General features: G+C 42.0%; 2 protein-coding genes across 3 annotated transcripts in view; one reads left to right on the top strand and one right to left on the bottom strand.

The window, feature by feature from the left end:
• Positions 1-12,838, top strand: part of LOC134067069 (kelch-like protein 28) — a 15,660-nt gene extending 2,822 nt beyond the window's left edge. Inside the window, exons 1-7 of one of the 2 annotated variants that reach the window (XM_062522133.1) lie at positions 6-23; positions 868-953; positions 2,828-3,094; positions 3,769-4,406; positions 5,046-5,489; positions 6,780-6,988; positions 7,153-12,838. In XM_062522133.1, coding sequence (XP_062378117.1) covers positions 2,828-3,094; positions 3,769-4,406; positions 5,046-5,489; positions 6,780-6,988; positions 7,153-7,316 — 1,722 coding nt within the window. In that variant the 5' untranslated portion in view covers positions 6-23; positions 868-953 and the 3' untranslated portion in view covers positions 7,317-12,838. Of the gene's footprint in view, positions 1-5; positions 24-867; positions 954-2,827; positions 3,095-3,768; positions 4,407-5,045; positions 5,490-6,779; positions 6,989-7,152 lie in introns of those variants that run through there. The other variant, XM_062522132.1, reaches the window with a different exon arrangement.
• A 1-nt stretch (position 12,839) lies between these two features.
• c20h14orf28 (chromosome 20 C14orf28 homolog) lies at positions 12,840-18,740 on the bottom strand. The gene is made up of 5 exons (XM_062522134.1): positions 18,566-18,740; positions 17,145-17,669; positions 16,419-16,508; positions 16,178-16,312; positions 12,840-14,849 (listed from the first exon to the last, which is right to left on the bottom strand). Exons 1-5 carry the CDS (start codon positions 18,649-18,651, stop codon positions 14,663-14,665), a joined length of 1,023 nt encoding a protein of 340 aa, XP_062378118.1. The 5' UTR covers positions 18,652-18,740; the 3' UTR covers positions 12,840-14,662.
• Between the last annotated feature and the right edge of the window lie 444 nt (positions 18,741-19,184).

Below are 19,184 nucleotides of genomic sequence, written 5' to 3' on the forward strand. Positions count from 1 at the left end.
CTCAAGCTACTTCAACTTCTCAGGTCTGGAGGGTGTTGCTCCGTTAGGTTACCTTCTGCAGTGGTTATACTGGAGGACTATTTAGGCTACTGATAACAGCTGATAAGTACAAGATAGTAACTAGCAAGTGCTACCTGGGCGATATGCAGCCCATATTGCTTTCCATTAATGCATGCATGCTTGCTCTCCTAAACAGCAACACAAACAACTTTTTCCCCATCTATGCTACTATCTTCCTTTCATTTGCCCATTTCTGGATTTTGTTGTTGTTGTTGGAGTCTATTTTCTTTGTTTTATTATTATCATTATGTTTTATTTGGCTTTTGTATCATATACTCTTTAATTGTTGTTGTTTGTTATTTAGGTTATTTGATTAATTGTTCTGAGTGTAAGCTCGGGACATTGCTTTAAAGTTGCCCTGAATAAAAATGGTCGATAATTATGTATCTTTGTTTTTCATGTAATTCGAATTAAATTTCAATTATCTCATTGGGTGATTTTATCAATCTCATTGGGTGACAAGACGGTACCGTAGCACTGATTACTCCCGCATATTATTCATTTTATTTATTTTATGATATTTATATTTATATTATAAAATTGCTACTACGTGATTTTAATCAAGTTTCACGATTGTTGATTTTGTTGTAAAACGAAACCGTTGCGCGCAATGTCGTGGTCATTTTTAAACAACTTCTTGTAAGTCTGTGTCGTTGGATTCGGAAATGTTACTGTAACAGTAATGTATTTGGCCAAATAATTTGTAGGTAAGTTTTGGATATGCTTTGATGTCACTTTTAGCGAAGAACGCACCCACTTCCGGAAGTTACGCAGATCTAACCTGATTTGTGTTTGTTTTCTTAACAGACGGTAGAGATTCTGGCGCTGCTGTATTGAACTTCGCCACGGCAATAAAAGGTGATCGTTTCGGAACATCTGAAGCATCAATACAGGTATTTCGTGCATGCTTTCCCCTTCCATTTGTAATCGTGCAACTTATTTGGTAATAATGTGCTCGCAAACCTAACGTCAGCTAACGTTAGCAAATGGGGCTTGCAAATGAGCTAGGATAACGTTAACGTTAACTTGATTTCCAGCTACCATCAAGCATTGCTATTGATAGCTTGCTAGATAACGTTAGTCAACGTTACAGGACAATTATTTCCCCGGCGATGCTTACCGTTGGCGTTCGTTTTGAAGAGATATTTAGAATGAACAGTCAACGCTGCCCTGTTAACGTTAACTTAGTTTTGTTATAGCAAGTCGACTGTGTCCTTTTTATGATATGAAGCCATGAGATGGATAGTAACGGTAACGTTATACAAGCTGTTCAAGTTAGCCAAGTGAACCAAACCATTAACATTCACGAGGCCATAGGGTGGGTTAATGTTAACATTGATGAGATTGAATGGTGTTAATGGAGAGGTTAACAGTTTTCTTAATGTTTGTCATAACTTCAGGATGTATACATTTATTTAGCAAACGTTAGCTAGCCAACACGAATTAACCCTTGAGAACAGGAAAGGCTGCTGTTTATAAACTGATAACCGTCATCTACTACCTGACAAAGCAGGCAACCTTAATCAAATAAGCTTGCTAAACTAAGTAACCAGTTTTACATCCCTCTCTTGCAAGTTAGCTGTACGTTATGCCTCCAGGAGTAATTGTTCTAGAAGCTAGGACACCTCGGTTGTATTTGCCTTATGTCTGCTGGCTAGCACAACTAGCCAGTTAGCTGCTCATGTAGAAACAGTTGTCGTAATGCAGTTATCCGCTATATAATTTCGACTGATTTGTTTAGTTAATTCTCTTAACGGTTGTTTCATGTCCCGCGGAAAGTGTCAGTGCTTTGTCCTTACACAATGATCGGTTAGTGATGGATAGCTAGCTTCGCTAAGGTATCATCAGTAACTGACAGTTAGCTAAGCTTCCTTGTGTTCTTTCTCCTTCTGCAGCGTGTGTTTGTCAACTTATTGGAGCGTCGCGTTCGTTTAATGTTAAAGTTACTTTATTGGATGCCCTTTGTATTCTACACCTATAGATGCGGTATCTTTGGTACTTGACAGATGCGTTAGTTGACAGGTTAGGGCTAGTAATGTCACTTTTAACGTTGCTGAACCTAAGAGGCACTGTAGAAATGTTGTGCATGACTTCCTGCGAGTTATTGTAAAATGGTTACAGATTGCCATAGGGGTTTTAAAAAAATATTCTTGTCGATCATTCTGTCATGCACGCGTTGGTCTTGCGAATGTCTTTCCATCCGCTGTGAGTCTGACGAATCTGCATGGCTGATCTAATTAAAGAAATTGGTTGGATTGACTTCTTGCTCTTCGGCTATCATGCCATTGGTTGGTACACTAGGTAGAGCCTATAATCTGTTTGTTGCTCAGTTAAACTGGATCCAGAGGACACGTTCTGATTGGTAGCCTTCTTGTGAGATCTGTGTGTGCTGTGCCTTTGGACTTTTCGCACCTTGTGTAGCAGGTTGGTTGAAGGAGGTAGTTGAACCAGTAGTCATCAGTGTGAAGACGTGTATGTTTATTCAGACACATACAGTGATCTCTATCGGACTAACCTGTGGTCAAACTGTATAATAGATGTACCATCTGTGACATTTTGTTCAGCCTTCTTAATGTTTGACAGGGTGGTTGTAGCAAGCCACAGAAATGGGTGTTGTTTGAGTTTGCAGTGCAGTACACTCCTAGCAGCGTGGAGCTGAGGTATTACATTTCAGAATAAATTTTTGGCCAGGTGTGCGTAAACAAACAAGAAATTTGACAAGGAATTGTCCTTCTATCACCTGACTTCTACCCTGTCCTCCGGCCAGATGGACCAGCAGCAGCAGGGCCAGTCCTACATGCTTGCCAGTCTGACGCGACCCCACTCCGAGCAGCTGTTGCAGGGCCTCCAGCTGCTCCGCCAGGACCATGAGTTGTGCGACATCGTGCTGCGGGTGGGCGATGCCAAAATCCACGCCCATAAAGTGGTGTTGGCCAGCATCAGCCCCTACTTCAAGGCCATGTTCACGGGCAACCTGTCGGAGAAGGAGACCTCCGAGGTGGAGTTCCAGTGCATCGACGAGACTGCATTACAGGTGATTGGGCCATGTCTCTCTTTTTGTCATCCCTTGAGAAGGTGCAGCTGCTGTTTGTTCATTAATCGCCTTTGATGTGGATTTGTGTGATGTCTTCTTGGTTTCCTGACCCATTTTGGATTCTTTGAAATGTAGCATCATGACTTTTTCACTCTAAAGATATTAGGATATTGAGAATGTCTTGTTTTTGACTGCCTATTCTGTTTGAGAAGACCTCTTCTCATGTACAAATCACACTTTCTTATTTTTGTTATAGATCAGACTCTCACATTGGTTAGCATACACAAACACATTTCAGGTATCCTGTATAGGTAAACAAAGTGATTTAGTTTTCATATTTTGTCAACCTAGTCTCTGTGTTTCATCTCCAAGCCGTGCTTAACAGGTTTTGCTATTGTGACATTTGAAGTCCAAAGATGCTGAACGCTGTTTTTACCTCTGGGCTATGACCTCTGTTAAGGTGTCTATGGTCTAGATTTGCTCAATTTAGTATTGCTATTGTAGGTTTTAAACATAAAGTTACAATAAATCACTTTCTCAGACAACAGTGAGGGTTCACTGCAACAGATGCCAACAAACATTCAATATAAATCCAAACACAGCCTGTCATAACTCATAAGGTAGATGTGAAGTTTTTGTTAAACATCTCCTGGATAATCCCTTGTCTGCCACAGGCTATTGTAGAGTACGCCTACACCGGAACAGTCTTCATCTCCCAGGACACGGTGGAATCACTCTTGCCGGCTGCCAACCTCCTTCAGGTCAAGTTGGTACTGAAGGAGTGTTGTAGCTTCCTGGAAAGCCAGCTGGATGCCGGGAACTGCATTGGCATCTCCCGCTTCGCCGAGACCTACGGCTGCCACGACCTGTGCCTGGCCGCCACCAAGTTCATCTGCGAGAACTTTGAGGAGGTGTGCCAGACGGAGGAGTTCTTTGAGCTGACTCGCACCGAGCTGGATGAGATCGTCTCCAACGACTGCCTAAAGGTGGTCACCGAGGAGACGGTGTTCTTCGCTCTGGAGTCGTGGATCAAGTACGACCTGTCGGAGCGGCAGCAGCACCTGGCCCAGTTGCTGCACTGCGTGCGCCTGCCACTGCTCAGCGTCAAGTTCCTCACGCGCCTCTACGAGGCCAACCACCTGATCCGCGACGACCACGCCTGCAAACACCTGCTCAACGAGGCGCTCAAGTACCACTTCATGCCAGAGCACCGGCTCTCCTACCAGACGGTGCTGTCCACGCGACCCCGCTGCGCCCCCAAAGTCCTGCTAGCCGTCGGGGGCAAAACTGGACTCTTTGCCACACTTGAGAGGTAACAACAAAACACCTTATTCGGTTTTTAAGTCCGACGTCACAAGGCCCAACAGTTATTTTGTGAATAGACGTTTATTAGCGCAGCCAGACGTTTTTTGCGACTTGTAAACTTTGTCATCACCACCTTCGTTTTAGCTGTTTTAAAACAAAATCGCTAAACTTTAACAAAGTAATAGTAGCTATGCAGCCAGATGAATGATATATTAATGGGTAACGTCCAGGCTTCCCGCGAAAAATATGGATAAGATGACAATTTTCTTAAAGGCTAGTCAGAATAGCGTAAAATAATAGTTCATATTACTGTCTATGGAGAATAGCATGTGAGTTTGAAAGCCGTTGGACCCGGAAAGATATATAAAGTCTTTTGTTCTGCAGTTGTAGACCTAATTTTATTTTGTGGGAAAGATTATTTGCATTATTCAAGCCATTCTTTTCTTATGGTTACCAATTGACCTATTCTTCAGGCATTTGTTTCCAGTGGAGTGTTGGCTGCAGGGCTGCCAAAAGGAATGGAATTTCATTGTTTAACATGCACTTCTGTCCAGGATTGTTTACTATATTATCATTGCTGTGAGTTAAAATCTTTCAACACAAATTGAATACACATATTCCTTTGTTTCCTTCCCCCTCCTTGTAGCATGGAGATGTACTTTCCTCAGACGGACTCGTGGATCGGTCTGGCTCCGCTAAGCGTGCCCCGCTACGAGTTTGGTGTGGCGGTCCTGGACCAGAAGGTCTATGTGGTGGGCGGCATCGCCACGCACATGCGCCAGGGCATCAGCTACCGGCGGCACGAAAGCTCCGTGGAGCGCTGGGACCCCGACAGCAACACGTGGTCGTCGGTGGAGCGCATGGCCGAGTGCCGGAGCACGCTGGGAGTGGTGGTGCTGGCGGGGGAGCTGTACGCGCTGGGCGGCTACGACGGACAGTACTACCTGCAGTCGGTGGAGCGCTACGCACCCAAGGTGAAGGAGTGGCAGCCTATTGCACCCATGACGGAGTCGCGCAGCTGCTTCGCCACCGCCGTGCTGGACGGCATGATCTATGCTATCGGGGGCTATGGCCCAGCACACATGAACAGGTGAGTGTTTATTTTACTTTGCACTTTTCTTTGCAAGGTTTTACACTGGAGTTCTGTTGTGAAAATCCCAGAGACTGTCCTGCTGTGTGAGAGTTGGCCTACTATGGGTTGCCTTCAGATAACAATTAAGGATCTGCTGGTCAGCTTGAAAATTTCACTTCACAAAGCTGATCTAGTAGCTGTTTTTTGTCTAACTGTGTGGGCCTCTGAGTTATTATTGGACGCAATTGCCAAATCTCCCAGTTTATATGCGTTGTTTGTGTTCATTCTGACTTGTTATTTGACGTAACTTGACATTAGATAAGCAGAATGTGTTGTCTTGGAAAGACAACATGGTGGCCCAACACTCTTGGGAACCGAGATAAATGCCCCTTCTTCCTCTGTAGAAGTTGGCTCTGGTCTCAGCTCCCACCACAGGGAGAGTTCTCTTGTTGTTGCGCTGTCTCCTTGACACCCGGGTCCCTGCAGAGAATGTGTTTGGATAGCATGCACGCTATGCCTTCCTTTTTCTCTCCCCACCCCTCCATGTGCACTGCACTGCACTGCACACCCAAACAAACTGCTCTGAAAGGTAATTCCCTGTTTGCAAAGCCCCCTGCTACGTCGTTATGGTTTCATGACTTTTTATTATGCCAAAATGCTGCAAGAGTGGAACAAGTTATTTGTGTGTGGCAGGTCAGCTGGAAAGAGACTGGAGTTACATGAATACAGAGTGATTTGATTATACATGAGGTTCTAGTGAATTAAGGTAGCTAAGAGCATCACATTGTGGAGTTTTGAAAATGGGATTATATCCTGTTTTGTCAGCGTGTTATGTAATAACACTGGTTAATTTCCTCTCATATCGCTCAATACATAAACATAAGTCTTTGTCCCATCATTTATAGAGCTTTTATAAAGTTGAAAAGTGAAAAAGGAAAACCAGTAGTACATTTTACTTGCACTAGGCCTGATTTAGTTTCTGGTTTATATGACCTGATACCTACATGTAGGCTTCATTTGCATTCTGGTGAATGGAGTGATGGATCAGGATGCATTTGGTTATGATGGACACATGTCCATTGTCCCTGCTGCTGGACCAATCTCTAGGAAACGAATGCATGTAGGGGCACAACAGTGAATGTACATGCAAATGTAGATGCCAGTGAGTGCATATGCTTTGTATAATCCTTGGATTTTACCCACAGATCCAGAGCCTCACGCAAAACAGGCTTGAAATCATCTTCCTGGATGGTTGTATTTATCTGTGCTTACTTGTTTGTCGTCTGTGTATTTTTCCAATCCTTTCAGTGTTGAGCGCTACGACCCGAGCAAAGACGCCTGGGAAATGGTAGCCCCCATGGCAGACAAGCGCATCAACTTTGGGGTGGGGGTCATGCTTGGCTTCATCTTCGTGGTGGGTGGGCACAACGGTGTGTCCCACCTGTCCAGCATCGAGAGGTACGACCCGTACCAGAACCAGTGGACCGCCTGTCGACCCATGAATGAGCCTCGCACAGGTGAGCTCAGGACCCAAACTTTCAGTTCTTATACACCATGGAATTTCTTTAGAACACTGCAGTCTAGAGCTTTTGAACCTTTGTAATTCCTTTTCTTAGTCTTATGTGTTGAAGATGATTTAATGCCCAGCTATTTGACCTGTGTGTCTCCGTCCATCTTTTAGGAGTTGGGGCCGCCGTAGTAGACAACTACCTCTACGTGGTTGGGGGTCACTCTGGGTCATCGTACCTGAACACCGTGCAGCGCTATGACCCCATCACGGACAGCTGGCTGGATTCCAGCGGCATGATGTGCTGCCGCTGTAACTTTGGCCTAACCGCCCTTTGACCCTAGGAGTGTCCACGGAAGGACTCTCTCCAGAGAGGGGCGCCAAGGATGAAGAAGGAAAAAAAATCGAATGGTTTTCTTTTGGGGTTTGTTTCTGTTCCATGTCCTCTACGCCGTCCCGATGATCCTCATTTCGCTCTGTAGTGGCGGAGGGGAGGCAGGGGGCTGGGGTGCAGTCTGAAACGCTCCCCCCTGTTGGACGGGAGGAGTAAGTGCATGCAGGTTGAAGCAGCCAAAAACTGGCATCAGAGACCACAAAGATGACCAGAGACCGAGACCAGCTGAGGAAGAGGAGGAATAGGAGGACGAGGACGAGGAGGTACACACGGATCACAGGAGACGCTCTGGGACCTTCGAGGAGGAGAAAATGTGTGTTGTCTTTCTCTTTACCGCCTGTATTTGGGGTCCAGTAAAAGACTCTCTGAGCCATTTGACAGGATTATAGGAGAATTCAGTCACTTTGCTTTCTCCTTCAGCATTTTCTTTTCTCCTGTGTTGGTTTAGTTTTGTTTTCATTTTTCTCATGTGGTAACACCAGACCTGTGTCTCAGTCTCTCACTCCTGACACACCTGTTTGTGTTCTGTCGTTGCTCACTTAGCTCTAAGAAGAGCCTTAGTTCGAAAGTCTGTTTTAGTTATTTAAAGTATGTTGGGTCAGTGCGTGCGTGTGTGGGTGCACGTGTGTGTGCGCGTGTGTGTGCGCGACAAGGTGGCTAGGCCCAACCCAGTGGTGATGCTTCTGGCTGAACCTAATATTTCTGCATTGAAGATCTGTGCTTCACAAAAAAAGATGGAAAAAAGATGACCTAATGTTAATTTGTTCTTTACACTCACTTAAAAGGGCTGCCTTTATCTCTCTATATCTCTCTCTTGTAAATAATGTAAGTGAAGAAAAGAATATATAGATATACAGCCCTGGAAAAAAATTAAGAGACCAGTGCAAATTTTCCTGAGGTCATCCTACAGTTGCTGAGTGACATTGAGTTGACGGTCCTGTTCAAATTGAAAGACCGCTGCAAATTTGAATATGGCATCAATTCATTCGAATGTCACTCAGCAACCGTAGGATAACATCAAAAAAATGTGCAGTGGTCTCTTAATTTCGTACTGTGCTGTATATTCATGATAGGTTAATTAATTAATATATCCTCTAGTGCATTGCCTGTAAATGTTTCCTGCACTGTGTGTGTGTGTGTGTGTGTGTGTATGTGTGTGTGTTTGTGGGGGGGCCGTGTGTGACCTGAGCTCATGGAGTTGTGGTGATTTGCGAGTTCATGAATCCCATTAAGTTTTCTTGAGAATTCTTCCAGCATACCACTTCTACACCTGTAGCACTTCAGCACCCATCACTCCCTGCCCTCCTGTTTTGCTTGTCAGCTCTCTCTGTGTGTGTGTGTGTGTGTGTGTGTGTGTGTACGAAAGTGTATCTCATCCCATAATTGCTGAAAAGCATTGAAAAGTAACCATACCACACTTGCAACTTCTGTACATGTGACTGCTCCTACTAAATACTTTAATGGTGCTATTTTTAGGATTCAGGATTTTTTGTGTTCATGGTCTCACACTGTGGGACTGACTTCATGGCATTGTGTTTCATTATGGTAAATAGGTCACTTGTTTACCTGTTGGAGAGGGGCAGGGAAGCTTGCTTAACAAGTCCATGCAATAAGAGAGAGAGAGAGAGTGTGTTTGTGTGTGTGTGTGTGTGTGTGTGTGTGTGTATGTGTGTGTGTCATAACGGAAAGGTCACAAAGAGACTTTGATGTCAAAGAGGTTCAGACTGTATATATATATATCTATGGTCCAGACCAGGGGACTCCAAATGCAGTCTTTGCCCCATCTCTGCTGCCATCCTAGGCCATTAACAGGGCTATATTATTTAATGAAAGGCTTGTTTGAATTTGGATTGCTGTGTTGGCATGTTCCATGCACACAGGTCTTAGCACGATTTTCTTATCTGTGTTGTCGTCGTCGTCGTCGTCCCCCCCCCCTCCAGTATCTAAGCCTAGAGTGTGGCATCTTTTTCTCTTTTTAAATCTTTTTTTTTTTTACTCAAACAGGATATTTAGCTTCCTACTTCATTAAACATGCACAGGCCTTCTGATGACAAAGTGCCAAGACACACAGATTCACGCTTACTAAAAACAAATCTCACCTTTTTGTTCCAAATTTAGACCGTATCACACACTAGCAACTATGTTAAAGCCAGGGCTCCGCATGGCAGCACCTGTCTTGTGTAATATTCTTCATTGTGTGCTTTCTCACATGGTAAGCCCTCAGCATGGGAAAGGCTCCTGCCCTCTCATTTGCTCTGCCTTTAGCAAGGGAGTGGTCTTAATGTAGTCTGGTCAGGGAACTAATCCTCTCCAAAACCCTGAAAAGTTGGTGGTGGGATCAGCATCCCACACCCTCCCCCTCTCCAAAAAAAATGTCAGTGGTCTTGCACCTCTGTTTACCTGGTTTTAAAATTCAGGGCAAAGGGAATATCAACAGACATTTGTTTGTGTGTGTGTGTGTGTGTGTGTGTGTGTGTGTGGGAGAGAGAGAGAGGGAGAAAGAGTGTGTGAGTGGGTGTGAGTATGTATGTGCGCACTTTTCCATTGTACATTAAAATCAACATTAGTGTGTGTGTATGGGGCTGTCTTTACTATGGGATGCTGTGTTGCACTTACCAAACCATTTGATACTTTGTAAGTTGTACATAGTGAAATCGGTTGGGGATGTATGGCATTTAGATGATGCAATAAGACTTTCTTGGATGACCTATTGACCTATCTTTGTGTCCACTAAAAGCCAAGGTGTTTCTGATATAGCTGTGACCTAATGTGTGGCATGTCAATGTGTGTGTTTGTGTCGGCAACTGTTTGTGAATTGTCAGGTGAAGGCAGGAGTCTTACAAGAGTTTGTGGTGTACTCTGTGTTTTTTTTGTTTTTGTTTTGTTTTTGGTTCATTTCTTGTTTCTTGTTTACTTCTTTTTATTGTCCATTTCACTTCTCACGCCAATTCTTAACTTATTTGACCAGTTGAACTTGAGCTGCTGTTTGACTGAAGCAGATATTCATTTGTGAGACACTGTTATAATCACTGTTTTTGTTTTTGTTTTTGTTTGTTTGTTTTTGTTTTGTTTTGTTTATTTTCATCCAAATATTTCAATGAAATGGCCTCAGATTCATAATCCATCGCACTACGTTAGATCCCTTTCAGTTCTTTTCTGCTGATCAGAAGAAGCTTACGGTCATCGTAACTTGAGTTTTTTTGCGCTGTATCTATTTATTAGTTTAGGGCCAGTGCCCTAGGCCTACACTGTTGAGAGACATCATCTATAAGGTCTTAGTCTTTTGAGGCTTTGGGACTTCTACTTTATTCTTTTATCAGAGTTGGTATAGAACATTGCACCCGCCATCTTGATTGAGGCACTCTAAAGCTGGAGTAGACACCAGACAGAGTGTGACGAATGACTTAACTGTTATGGCACAGGGAATGTTTTGTTAATGGCAGGCCCTTCATTTATCACTCTAATGTAATTGTCATTCAAGCAGCCAGTGTTGCTGATGGCTTTAAGTTGTGTTTGTGGATACATTACTCTGACGTTAAGCTACTTTAGGTGGCTTTCCTAGTAGCCTTGTTCGCTTCTGCTCCATTTGATCATTTGCTGCCTCAATGTAGTTTGGATGCTTTGAACATGGCATTCATTGTCTTCAAAAATGTCATATTAATATCCCACATGTGGACTTTTCAAAAATGATTATTATTATTATTACATTTGCAAGCTAGCAGTTGAGTTAGCTTGTGATCATTTCAAGTCTCTTAAAAACAGGTGTCTTTCAGCTTCAGATTACTTTTAAGCACAAATAAGAATGCACATGCCTTCTTATTATGTATGGTGAAAGTGAATTTTATTATGCCCACCCATTCCAAAAGTTTGTGTTGTACATGCAAGCAATTCAAACGGCATCTGTCGTAGATTACTCGATGTCAAGTTTGTGTGTAACTCTCGCACTGAGATTTCAATCTGTGGCCCACTTGCTTCTGTGACATCGACTTTAAGCATAAGCAATCAAGACCAGTCATGACTAGATGAAGTCACCCTTAAATATGAACACATGAATAAGACTGTTTAGTCTTTTACAAGCAATAAAAGATGCTTCCTAGCAGACAGTAGGTTGAGTTGGCTTGTTTTAGTATGAAGTCGCGCTGCTACCATTTCCGCTGTTATGTGATTACTGGGAACTGTGTCATGACCGATGTCATCCTTATTGAATGGTCAAAGAAATCATTTTCAAAGCGACATATTGGTTTCTCCTATTTTGGTATTGTCAAGCTGCTCTGCTTTTGTAATTTTGTAACTTTTTTTCCCATTTTAAGTGAAAAATGTTTGATGTGAAGCAATAGATATTTCAATTCTATTGTTCAGTTGACCAGTGTTCATCTGTGTGGTGTTTGAAAGGAGCTTTAGACCGACTACTTATTGCAGTGTCATGGGTGGCACCCATTTCTATTGTTTGGCTCATTTCAAATCAAGATCCGGTCATTGGCTTTTAGGTCAAATATGTATACTTTGGCTCTTGCCCCTTTTTTTTCAAAAACTTGCATGTACATAAATAGCAGATACTAACCCTTCTTTGAAAGGACTTGTATCCATGGAGCTCAACCTTGAAAACTCTACAACTATGTTGTGGTAAACAGAATGTGGTCATATTCTGACGCAAAATTCTCTCATACACGCACACACATTGAAAGAAGTAACCCATTTGTGATTAAGGCTTCTGTTGACCACACAGGCATCATCAAGGTTCCATCCCTGTACAAAATAAATGTTGTGATGGGAGATGTCCACAAACTTGACCTGCCTCTTCAGAGTTGGCTTCTTTGGCCATTTCCACCACTGCAAGAAGGTGAACTCATGGCCATATATGTAATCTGAAAACGTGAAACTGCAAAATGAAGGGATATGTATGTATGATTGTTTGTATGTGTGTATGTATATATGTGTGTGTTTTATATATTTTTGTTTGTGTTTTCTTATTTATCATGGCCTAACCATGTCCTGCTTTGCCACCACTCACCAAAGTGCTTGTTTTTTTTACAACAGAATGAGGACTGATATCAAGTATGGAGGTGAACAAAAAGGACTGTGTAGGTTTGTGAGATCGTTATTTGAAAAACTGATGTCAATGTTAGCCAAATGTCAATGTAACAACCTTGCTTCTTTTTACATTTCACATGGGTGTGTCTGAACGTTGTCTGAATTCAGTTGATGTTGAATTTGACGGACCTGTGGATTATTACTGGAATTAAGATGGGTGATACCCAGGTAGAGTTGGACTCTGGTCCCGGCCAACCAGATCCACAACAGATCATTGCCGGGTCAGCTTAGAGGTCCAGTACTGCTTGAGTAGAAGCAGAATTTTCCAACACTTAACAAGCAGAGTGAATTTGAGTTCTGCCAGTTTATTTATCTGTGTGGTGCAATTGTACCGAGTTAAGACAAAATAAAATGCCTGCCTTACAAGGTTATGTCTACAGTTCATTTTAATCCAGTTTCTCACATGCAATAACCCATTGCCGAATACAACCTCTTAAAAAAAAGGCAACTGACTGTAGTGTACAAAAATATTTTATTGCTTTAAAAAAACAAATTGTAGTATTAAAAACAAAGGCTGCATAGTTAAACACTTAAGTTTTGCCTCTGAGACAACAAAGGTAGAGACTGTAAATCTGTACGTTTTCATTACAAAGCAAAAAAAAGGGTCATGAGATTGGATCAGCAGTAGATGTGATGGGACAAGTCATCATATCAAGAGCTGTGAGTGACTGTGTCAGGCTTTTTTTAATTATTATTTTTTAAGCCATATTTTGTTTTGAAATCACTGGATAACTTTTCAGTTTTTTTGCCTAAAACTTTTGGCGTTAGAGTATATGAGGTCACTAACTTAGCACTGGACATTTGCATCATGATAATGCATAAGATAGATATTGTAGCAAAGGTTTTTGATTATTATTTTATGAAAAACAATCCCTAGGCAACACACATCTTGGTACAATTGTGAAAGCTGATACAGGCAAAATAAACAACTTTCAATATAACAGTGGAAGCCTTGCAAATACGTAAGAATTGGCATAACTTGAAGTTGTGGACGCCATCTGCAAATAGCACTTGCTTTCCCTTCCTACCAAGTGAATATGAGCAACAAAACTACTGTATAACAATCATGTGACTTAGGCAATGTAGACTGTATGCCTGAAGTGTTCAAATCCTGCGTCAATACACATCAACCATGTGTCCACGTAAGTGGTAGGTTTGGCACTCACTGACAGGCTTATGTGCTGTGAAATGGGCCTCAATTTTTGTGATCCTTGTAACATTAGAAGGTATTTCTTTAGTGATATACAGGCTCATGCTAAACTTCAAGATGTCCTCTGGAAAAGTCAGAGCAACAGTCAGATAGGATGGCAGTTATCAATGAGTGCCTACAATAATATTGGTGTATTATAGTAAATCAATGGCACATGAGGGGGGGGGGGGGGGGGGAGCACCAGTTGACGTCTAACTTTCGAACATGTCTCCAAAAGCATTCAATCACCTCCTATGCCTTGTTCAAATCAAATGATTTCAAAGAATAAACAACAATGTATCCCATATTCCCAAGTATAGCAGAACATGTTTGTGTTTGAGAAAATGGATACAAATAAAATGAGCATATTGCTTAAAACCCATAGAGGAAAAACCCACAAACTTGAAGATGTTTTATCAATATTCTGAGCTTTTTTTTCACAATGTTTTCCCCATTCAGCCTCTACTTCACAGCCCAGAACTATTATAGTCCATAATATGCATTTCTTGGATTCCAAGCATGCAAACCAAAAAGAGAAACATTTTCAATTCTCCATGGCCAATTAAAGAAGCATCTTAGACAAATCTAAGACCGCAAATAGGAAAGAATCACAGAATTGTCAACATTTCATAATAAATAGGAACAGCTCATCAGCAACAGCTTAGCAGAGATAGCCAGTGCTAACTATGTTACCTCATGAGCAGACAAATTAGGAAAAGACACATTAGGAAACACAATTAATGACAATCTGAAGAAATAAGATCAAGAAGAGGGAAAAAATGCAAGAATAATGCCAAGTGAAGCAAAGAAGAAACAAGGCCTCTCAAACATCTTTCAATCTGACACTTGGAGAAACGTTCCTTAATGCCCTGCTCTGTGCTAAAAGCCATTGTAGTTGTGGCAGTGGTTGGCAAACTGATCTATGATCAAATTCTGCAACACCTGTAATCCGGGTGAGCCCGTTTTCCAGTCCTGCGACCTGCAACCCCAATCCCCGTGGCCACGGCAGCTCACTTGTTGTCAGAGCAACGGACATAGACAAGAGAAGAGAGCAACAGGAGCTCAGGTGGCTTGTTGAGCAGGATGAGGTTGTCGCTGCGGAGGCCGTCGTAGTGCATCCAGGAGCCGTCAATCTGAAAGGCCGCAGAATAGTGGTGCTCCTCCTTGTTGAAGAGTGTGGCGCCCTCTAGGGAGTACCTGAAGAACAGCACAGATGGGCTTACGGTCAAAGAACATGTTTGTATTTGATCATCTCGAGTATACAGTGTAAAGTCACTATGTGTACAATGCACTGTGACTGGAGTATTATATATATTTTGTGTTTTTTTAAGCTGCTACCCGCTGCCAGTCAACACCAAAGCTGCCACAATATACACAAGGAGTGGAAGACTACAATAATTGGCATATCTCACATTGGGAAATATCAGTGACAGACTGAAACACGCTAACTTTTTGTAAATGCAACAAAGCCCTTCAAAAATAAAAAAGGGGAGTCAAGAAATTCTACATTTAAAAAAAAAAAACTAGAAAATGGCACATTTTATTTGTATTAAATGCATACTGTATATTAGCTATATTTTTTAATTAACATATATAACAGACTTTTAAATAATAAAAATGTATGGACTTGATATATAAACTGTTAGCATTTAAAAACAACAAGGAAGACCTCAGAACTGTTTATCCTATAGGGCCTACCAAAGAAGAAGAAAGAGTGAGTCAGATGACGGGTCCTGACGAATGCTCTACAAATAACACATTAACTAATGCAGCGTATTAAGGTGTGTTGAAATGGTTTTGAGCGTACACTTTCACCTGACACAACACTCGCTCTAAGTTGAACTAAAAAGTTGTCAGCTCAGAGAAGAGGTGACTGAACAATATGAAGCCATGAAGATCATGGCAGTACATAAGAATTTAAAACTATTTAAAACGATAAACTCCTGTTTAGCAGATACAGTAATGGCAACGATGCACTTAACTGGAATATGTGCTGCCAACTGAGCCTATGATCACCAATGCAGATACAGCGATTCTTTCAAGGATTCAAGGACATTAATTGGTCACATACTGTACATAGAGATGCAATTTGAAGACACGTAGTAAAATGGCATTCGTTTCTCAACTTCTGTCTATGCAATGGTTTCAAATCTGTAAATTCAGACAACATTTTCAGCCAAAGCTTTTTGAGAATGTCAAATCAAACCCAAAGGTTACAGCTCTTACTACCTGAAGGAAAATGAATCATAAAATAGCAAAAATAAAATTATATGCATGTATCGTTGCCAAGTTTAATTTATTTCAGTACAATTTTTCCAGCAAGCAATTCCCATTCGAAGGCTTTTGAGATTCAAACATGTTGCATGCTCTGCAGAAGCAAGCTTGATTTAACCTAATGTGTTTTTCCATTTCAACCGACACCTACGTACACATTCTTATGCTGGGGAGTCATCCTTCTCATTTCACTACTCCGAAACAGGTGCCAACATGCAGCAGTGGTTAGTGTTTTTTTTGGTGTCATTTACCTGTGCTGGGACAAAGCCAGATGGTAGGGCACATAGGACAACTCCTCTGACTTCCACAGCTGCATGTTGAGTATGATGAACGGAGGGGGTCCGTGGCAGAAAACCCTCTGGGAGAACTCCCGGAGCCCATTGCAGCTGCAGAACACAGGAAACGGGGGGTTTTCCACAGTTCCAGAGTGGAGGCTATTGCTTAACGTTATTCCATTCATTCCATTGGCATTGGCATAATGAGAGGCCTTACCCAAACTCTTGGCAAAGCACAATTTTGGTGCAGAAGAACTGGTCCACTGCAGACTGGATAGGGTCTCTATGAGGTAGCTCATGAGGAGGGCTGAGGCGAGGAAATAATCAAGACACATTAAAGAGGCAAACTGACAACAAAGGTTAAATGTAGATGTAAACAACCCATCAAATGACCCATTCAAATCATCCAGAAACCAAGATGCCATTTCCTTTTAAGGCCATTATCAGAACAGACAGACTGCTATGCTGCTGAGGAACCATATATCTTTCAACTTTTCACAGCTAGCACCAGACAGCTGGGTTTTATTTTAGTCAAGGGGTAGATCATAAGAAAGGAAAGCTGTATGCAGACAAGTGTGTGGGTCCCGTCAAGAGCAAAGTAAACATGCTGGTGAAAGGCCACACACTTGAATAGTGTCCAGTTATGGCCCTCCTCTCCGCTCCATTTGAGGCCATGTTTAATTAACATCTCTGAAACAAATGTTTGTCTCGGCCAAAGTAAACAATACTCAGTATCACTGTTGAGTCTTAAGTGCTGCAAGAAACTGAGCTGAGGAAGAAACACTTAAGAACAGCTTATGTAGAACTACTCTTATACCACTCTCATACCAATTTTGAGTCTCTTATATCAAGTCAAATATCGAAGATTGTCAAATAGTGGTGAAATACACTGTAATATGCCCAAAACAGATCATTCAGAGAATACAGAAAGCAGTGTCCTCACTTGATGTTAATGGTCTTTTTGAGGAACTCCTGAAAGCGGGCCGGACAACCCCAGTTAGTGCACAGGCTCTCTTGGATGGTGGACATGATGTCCTCAAGGTTCTTGGTGAAGTTCTCGTGCTCGTTGCCGAACAGGTCGATCTCCAGGGCAGACTGGTGGATGGCCGAGCGGTACTGCTGCTTGGACATACGGTCCAAGATCCACAGCATCTTGACAGTGGTGTAGTCGTAAGAGTCCATGAGATAGAGGAAGTGCTCCACAAACTCCCGGCCCAAGAACACTCCCACCTCCCGGGGGAAGGTCTGGTTGTCCCGCAAGATGACATACAGGAGCATGAGGAAGCCATCGATGGTGCAGGTGTTCTTCAGATTGACCTTCACGTACAAGGGGATGCAGGAGATAGCCTTGCGTCCGGCCCGGATGGTGTACACACCCCCCCAAGGCAACACGGGCCTCCAGAAAGATCGGTCCTCTTCATCATTGTTATTGAGGGAAGCCCGGATCTCCTCAAACAGAGTCTTGGTCCTGGTTAATGTCATAGGAACAAGAAAAAAGGATAGGTCTACATTGTCATAATAAGAAAACACAGATGCATATTCCAAGAACTCCGCTCACAACACAAGAGATATCTGACACAACAACATCTGACATTTCAGCCTCCAATAGTCAACTGCACTAACAATACTGGACTGAAATCATATTCACATACTCTACCATAGCTGAAAACCTGCCTGCCATATAGTCAAAAACACGATAAGTACATTATTTGGCATGAGTCAGAGTCAGAAAATGATAATAGTATTAGAATATTTAAGACATTGCATATTCCTTGCAGAAAAGTTGCGTTTTTCTTTTCTTTTTTTACTTAATTCTTTGCAGGGCTAGATATGGCGCACATATACTACCTACATATTTAATTCCATTATGTAACTGAGAAATTGGTTATTTGACCACTGTGCAGTTGCCAGTTAAAGCTCGATAGCAGCTCAGCTTTTCAAGAAATGTATCGCATTGCATTGTACTCCGAGACAGTGTTGCAAATTGGTGAAATAACACGCTGCTTGTCTGACGTTACATCAACAACTGATTAAGTGTGTGCTCAATTACCGCTCATAGTTAGATAGATTATGTTACTTTGTAAAAATAAATAAATCATAAACAGCCCAAGATGCCACCCAGCAAAGTGCCAAAACAGAGCCTGCTAACACCATTAGCTCAAAGTGAACTATGTTAAACTATCCATTAATATTGCTACAATATAAACATGTAATCTAAATTCAAAGTCATTATTGTTGAATGCATGTATTAGAGCATGCAATTGTCTCATGTATACTATAAAAACAATAGCATTGACGTAACGCTGTATGCTTGCTTGCTTGCAATTTCTTGCTTGCAGAGTAAGCTATCTTATTTCATGTTACCTTTCAATCCGCAACCTCTCATCAGGATCTGATATTAAAATACTAAGGTCTTCGGAGTCGTTTAAAGAGCAGAAATTACTCTCCATCGTCTCTTGAATTTCTTCATGTCTTTGGTCCGGCCAAAAGCCCGATATCTAGCTAGTATTTTCTAGCTATTCTATATTTACTAGCTAGCTGTGGCACATATCCTGTGTGAATTGTAGGTACGCCCAGAAATTATCTAGTACGCCCATTTTCACAGTTCAGGCCCTTCCCCATAGCTACATGTTTACGTATAGGCTACCTTGACCGTGACCTGAAGAGCTCTAAAAATAGTGTAATTGCTATCTTCTATGATAGCAAATTATGTTGTTTGATAGCAATGTGTTCCATTTCAGCATTAGGCCTAAAAATACCCTGTGTTACAATATGCCTAATCATTCAGTGCACAAGAAAAATATTTCACAATATTCACTACCGAATAATCTTTAAGGACATGTGATTATGCCGGTCGACGAGAAGTCGACATGTAATAATTTGTATGCATAATGTAACGTGTAGATTTGGAGGGCTCTAACCTTCAAAACATTGCACTCTTCTAACCAGAATTATGTAACATCTTTGAAAATCACACTGATAT

Source organism: Sardina pilchardus, chromosome 20, assembly GCF_963854185.1.
Source record: "Sardina pilchardus chromosome 20, fSarPil1.1, whole genome shotgun sequence".
NCBI classification, from domain to species: Eukaryota; Metazoa; Chordata; class Actinopteri; order Clupeiformes; family Clupeidae; genus Sardina; species Sardina pilchardus.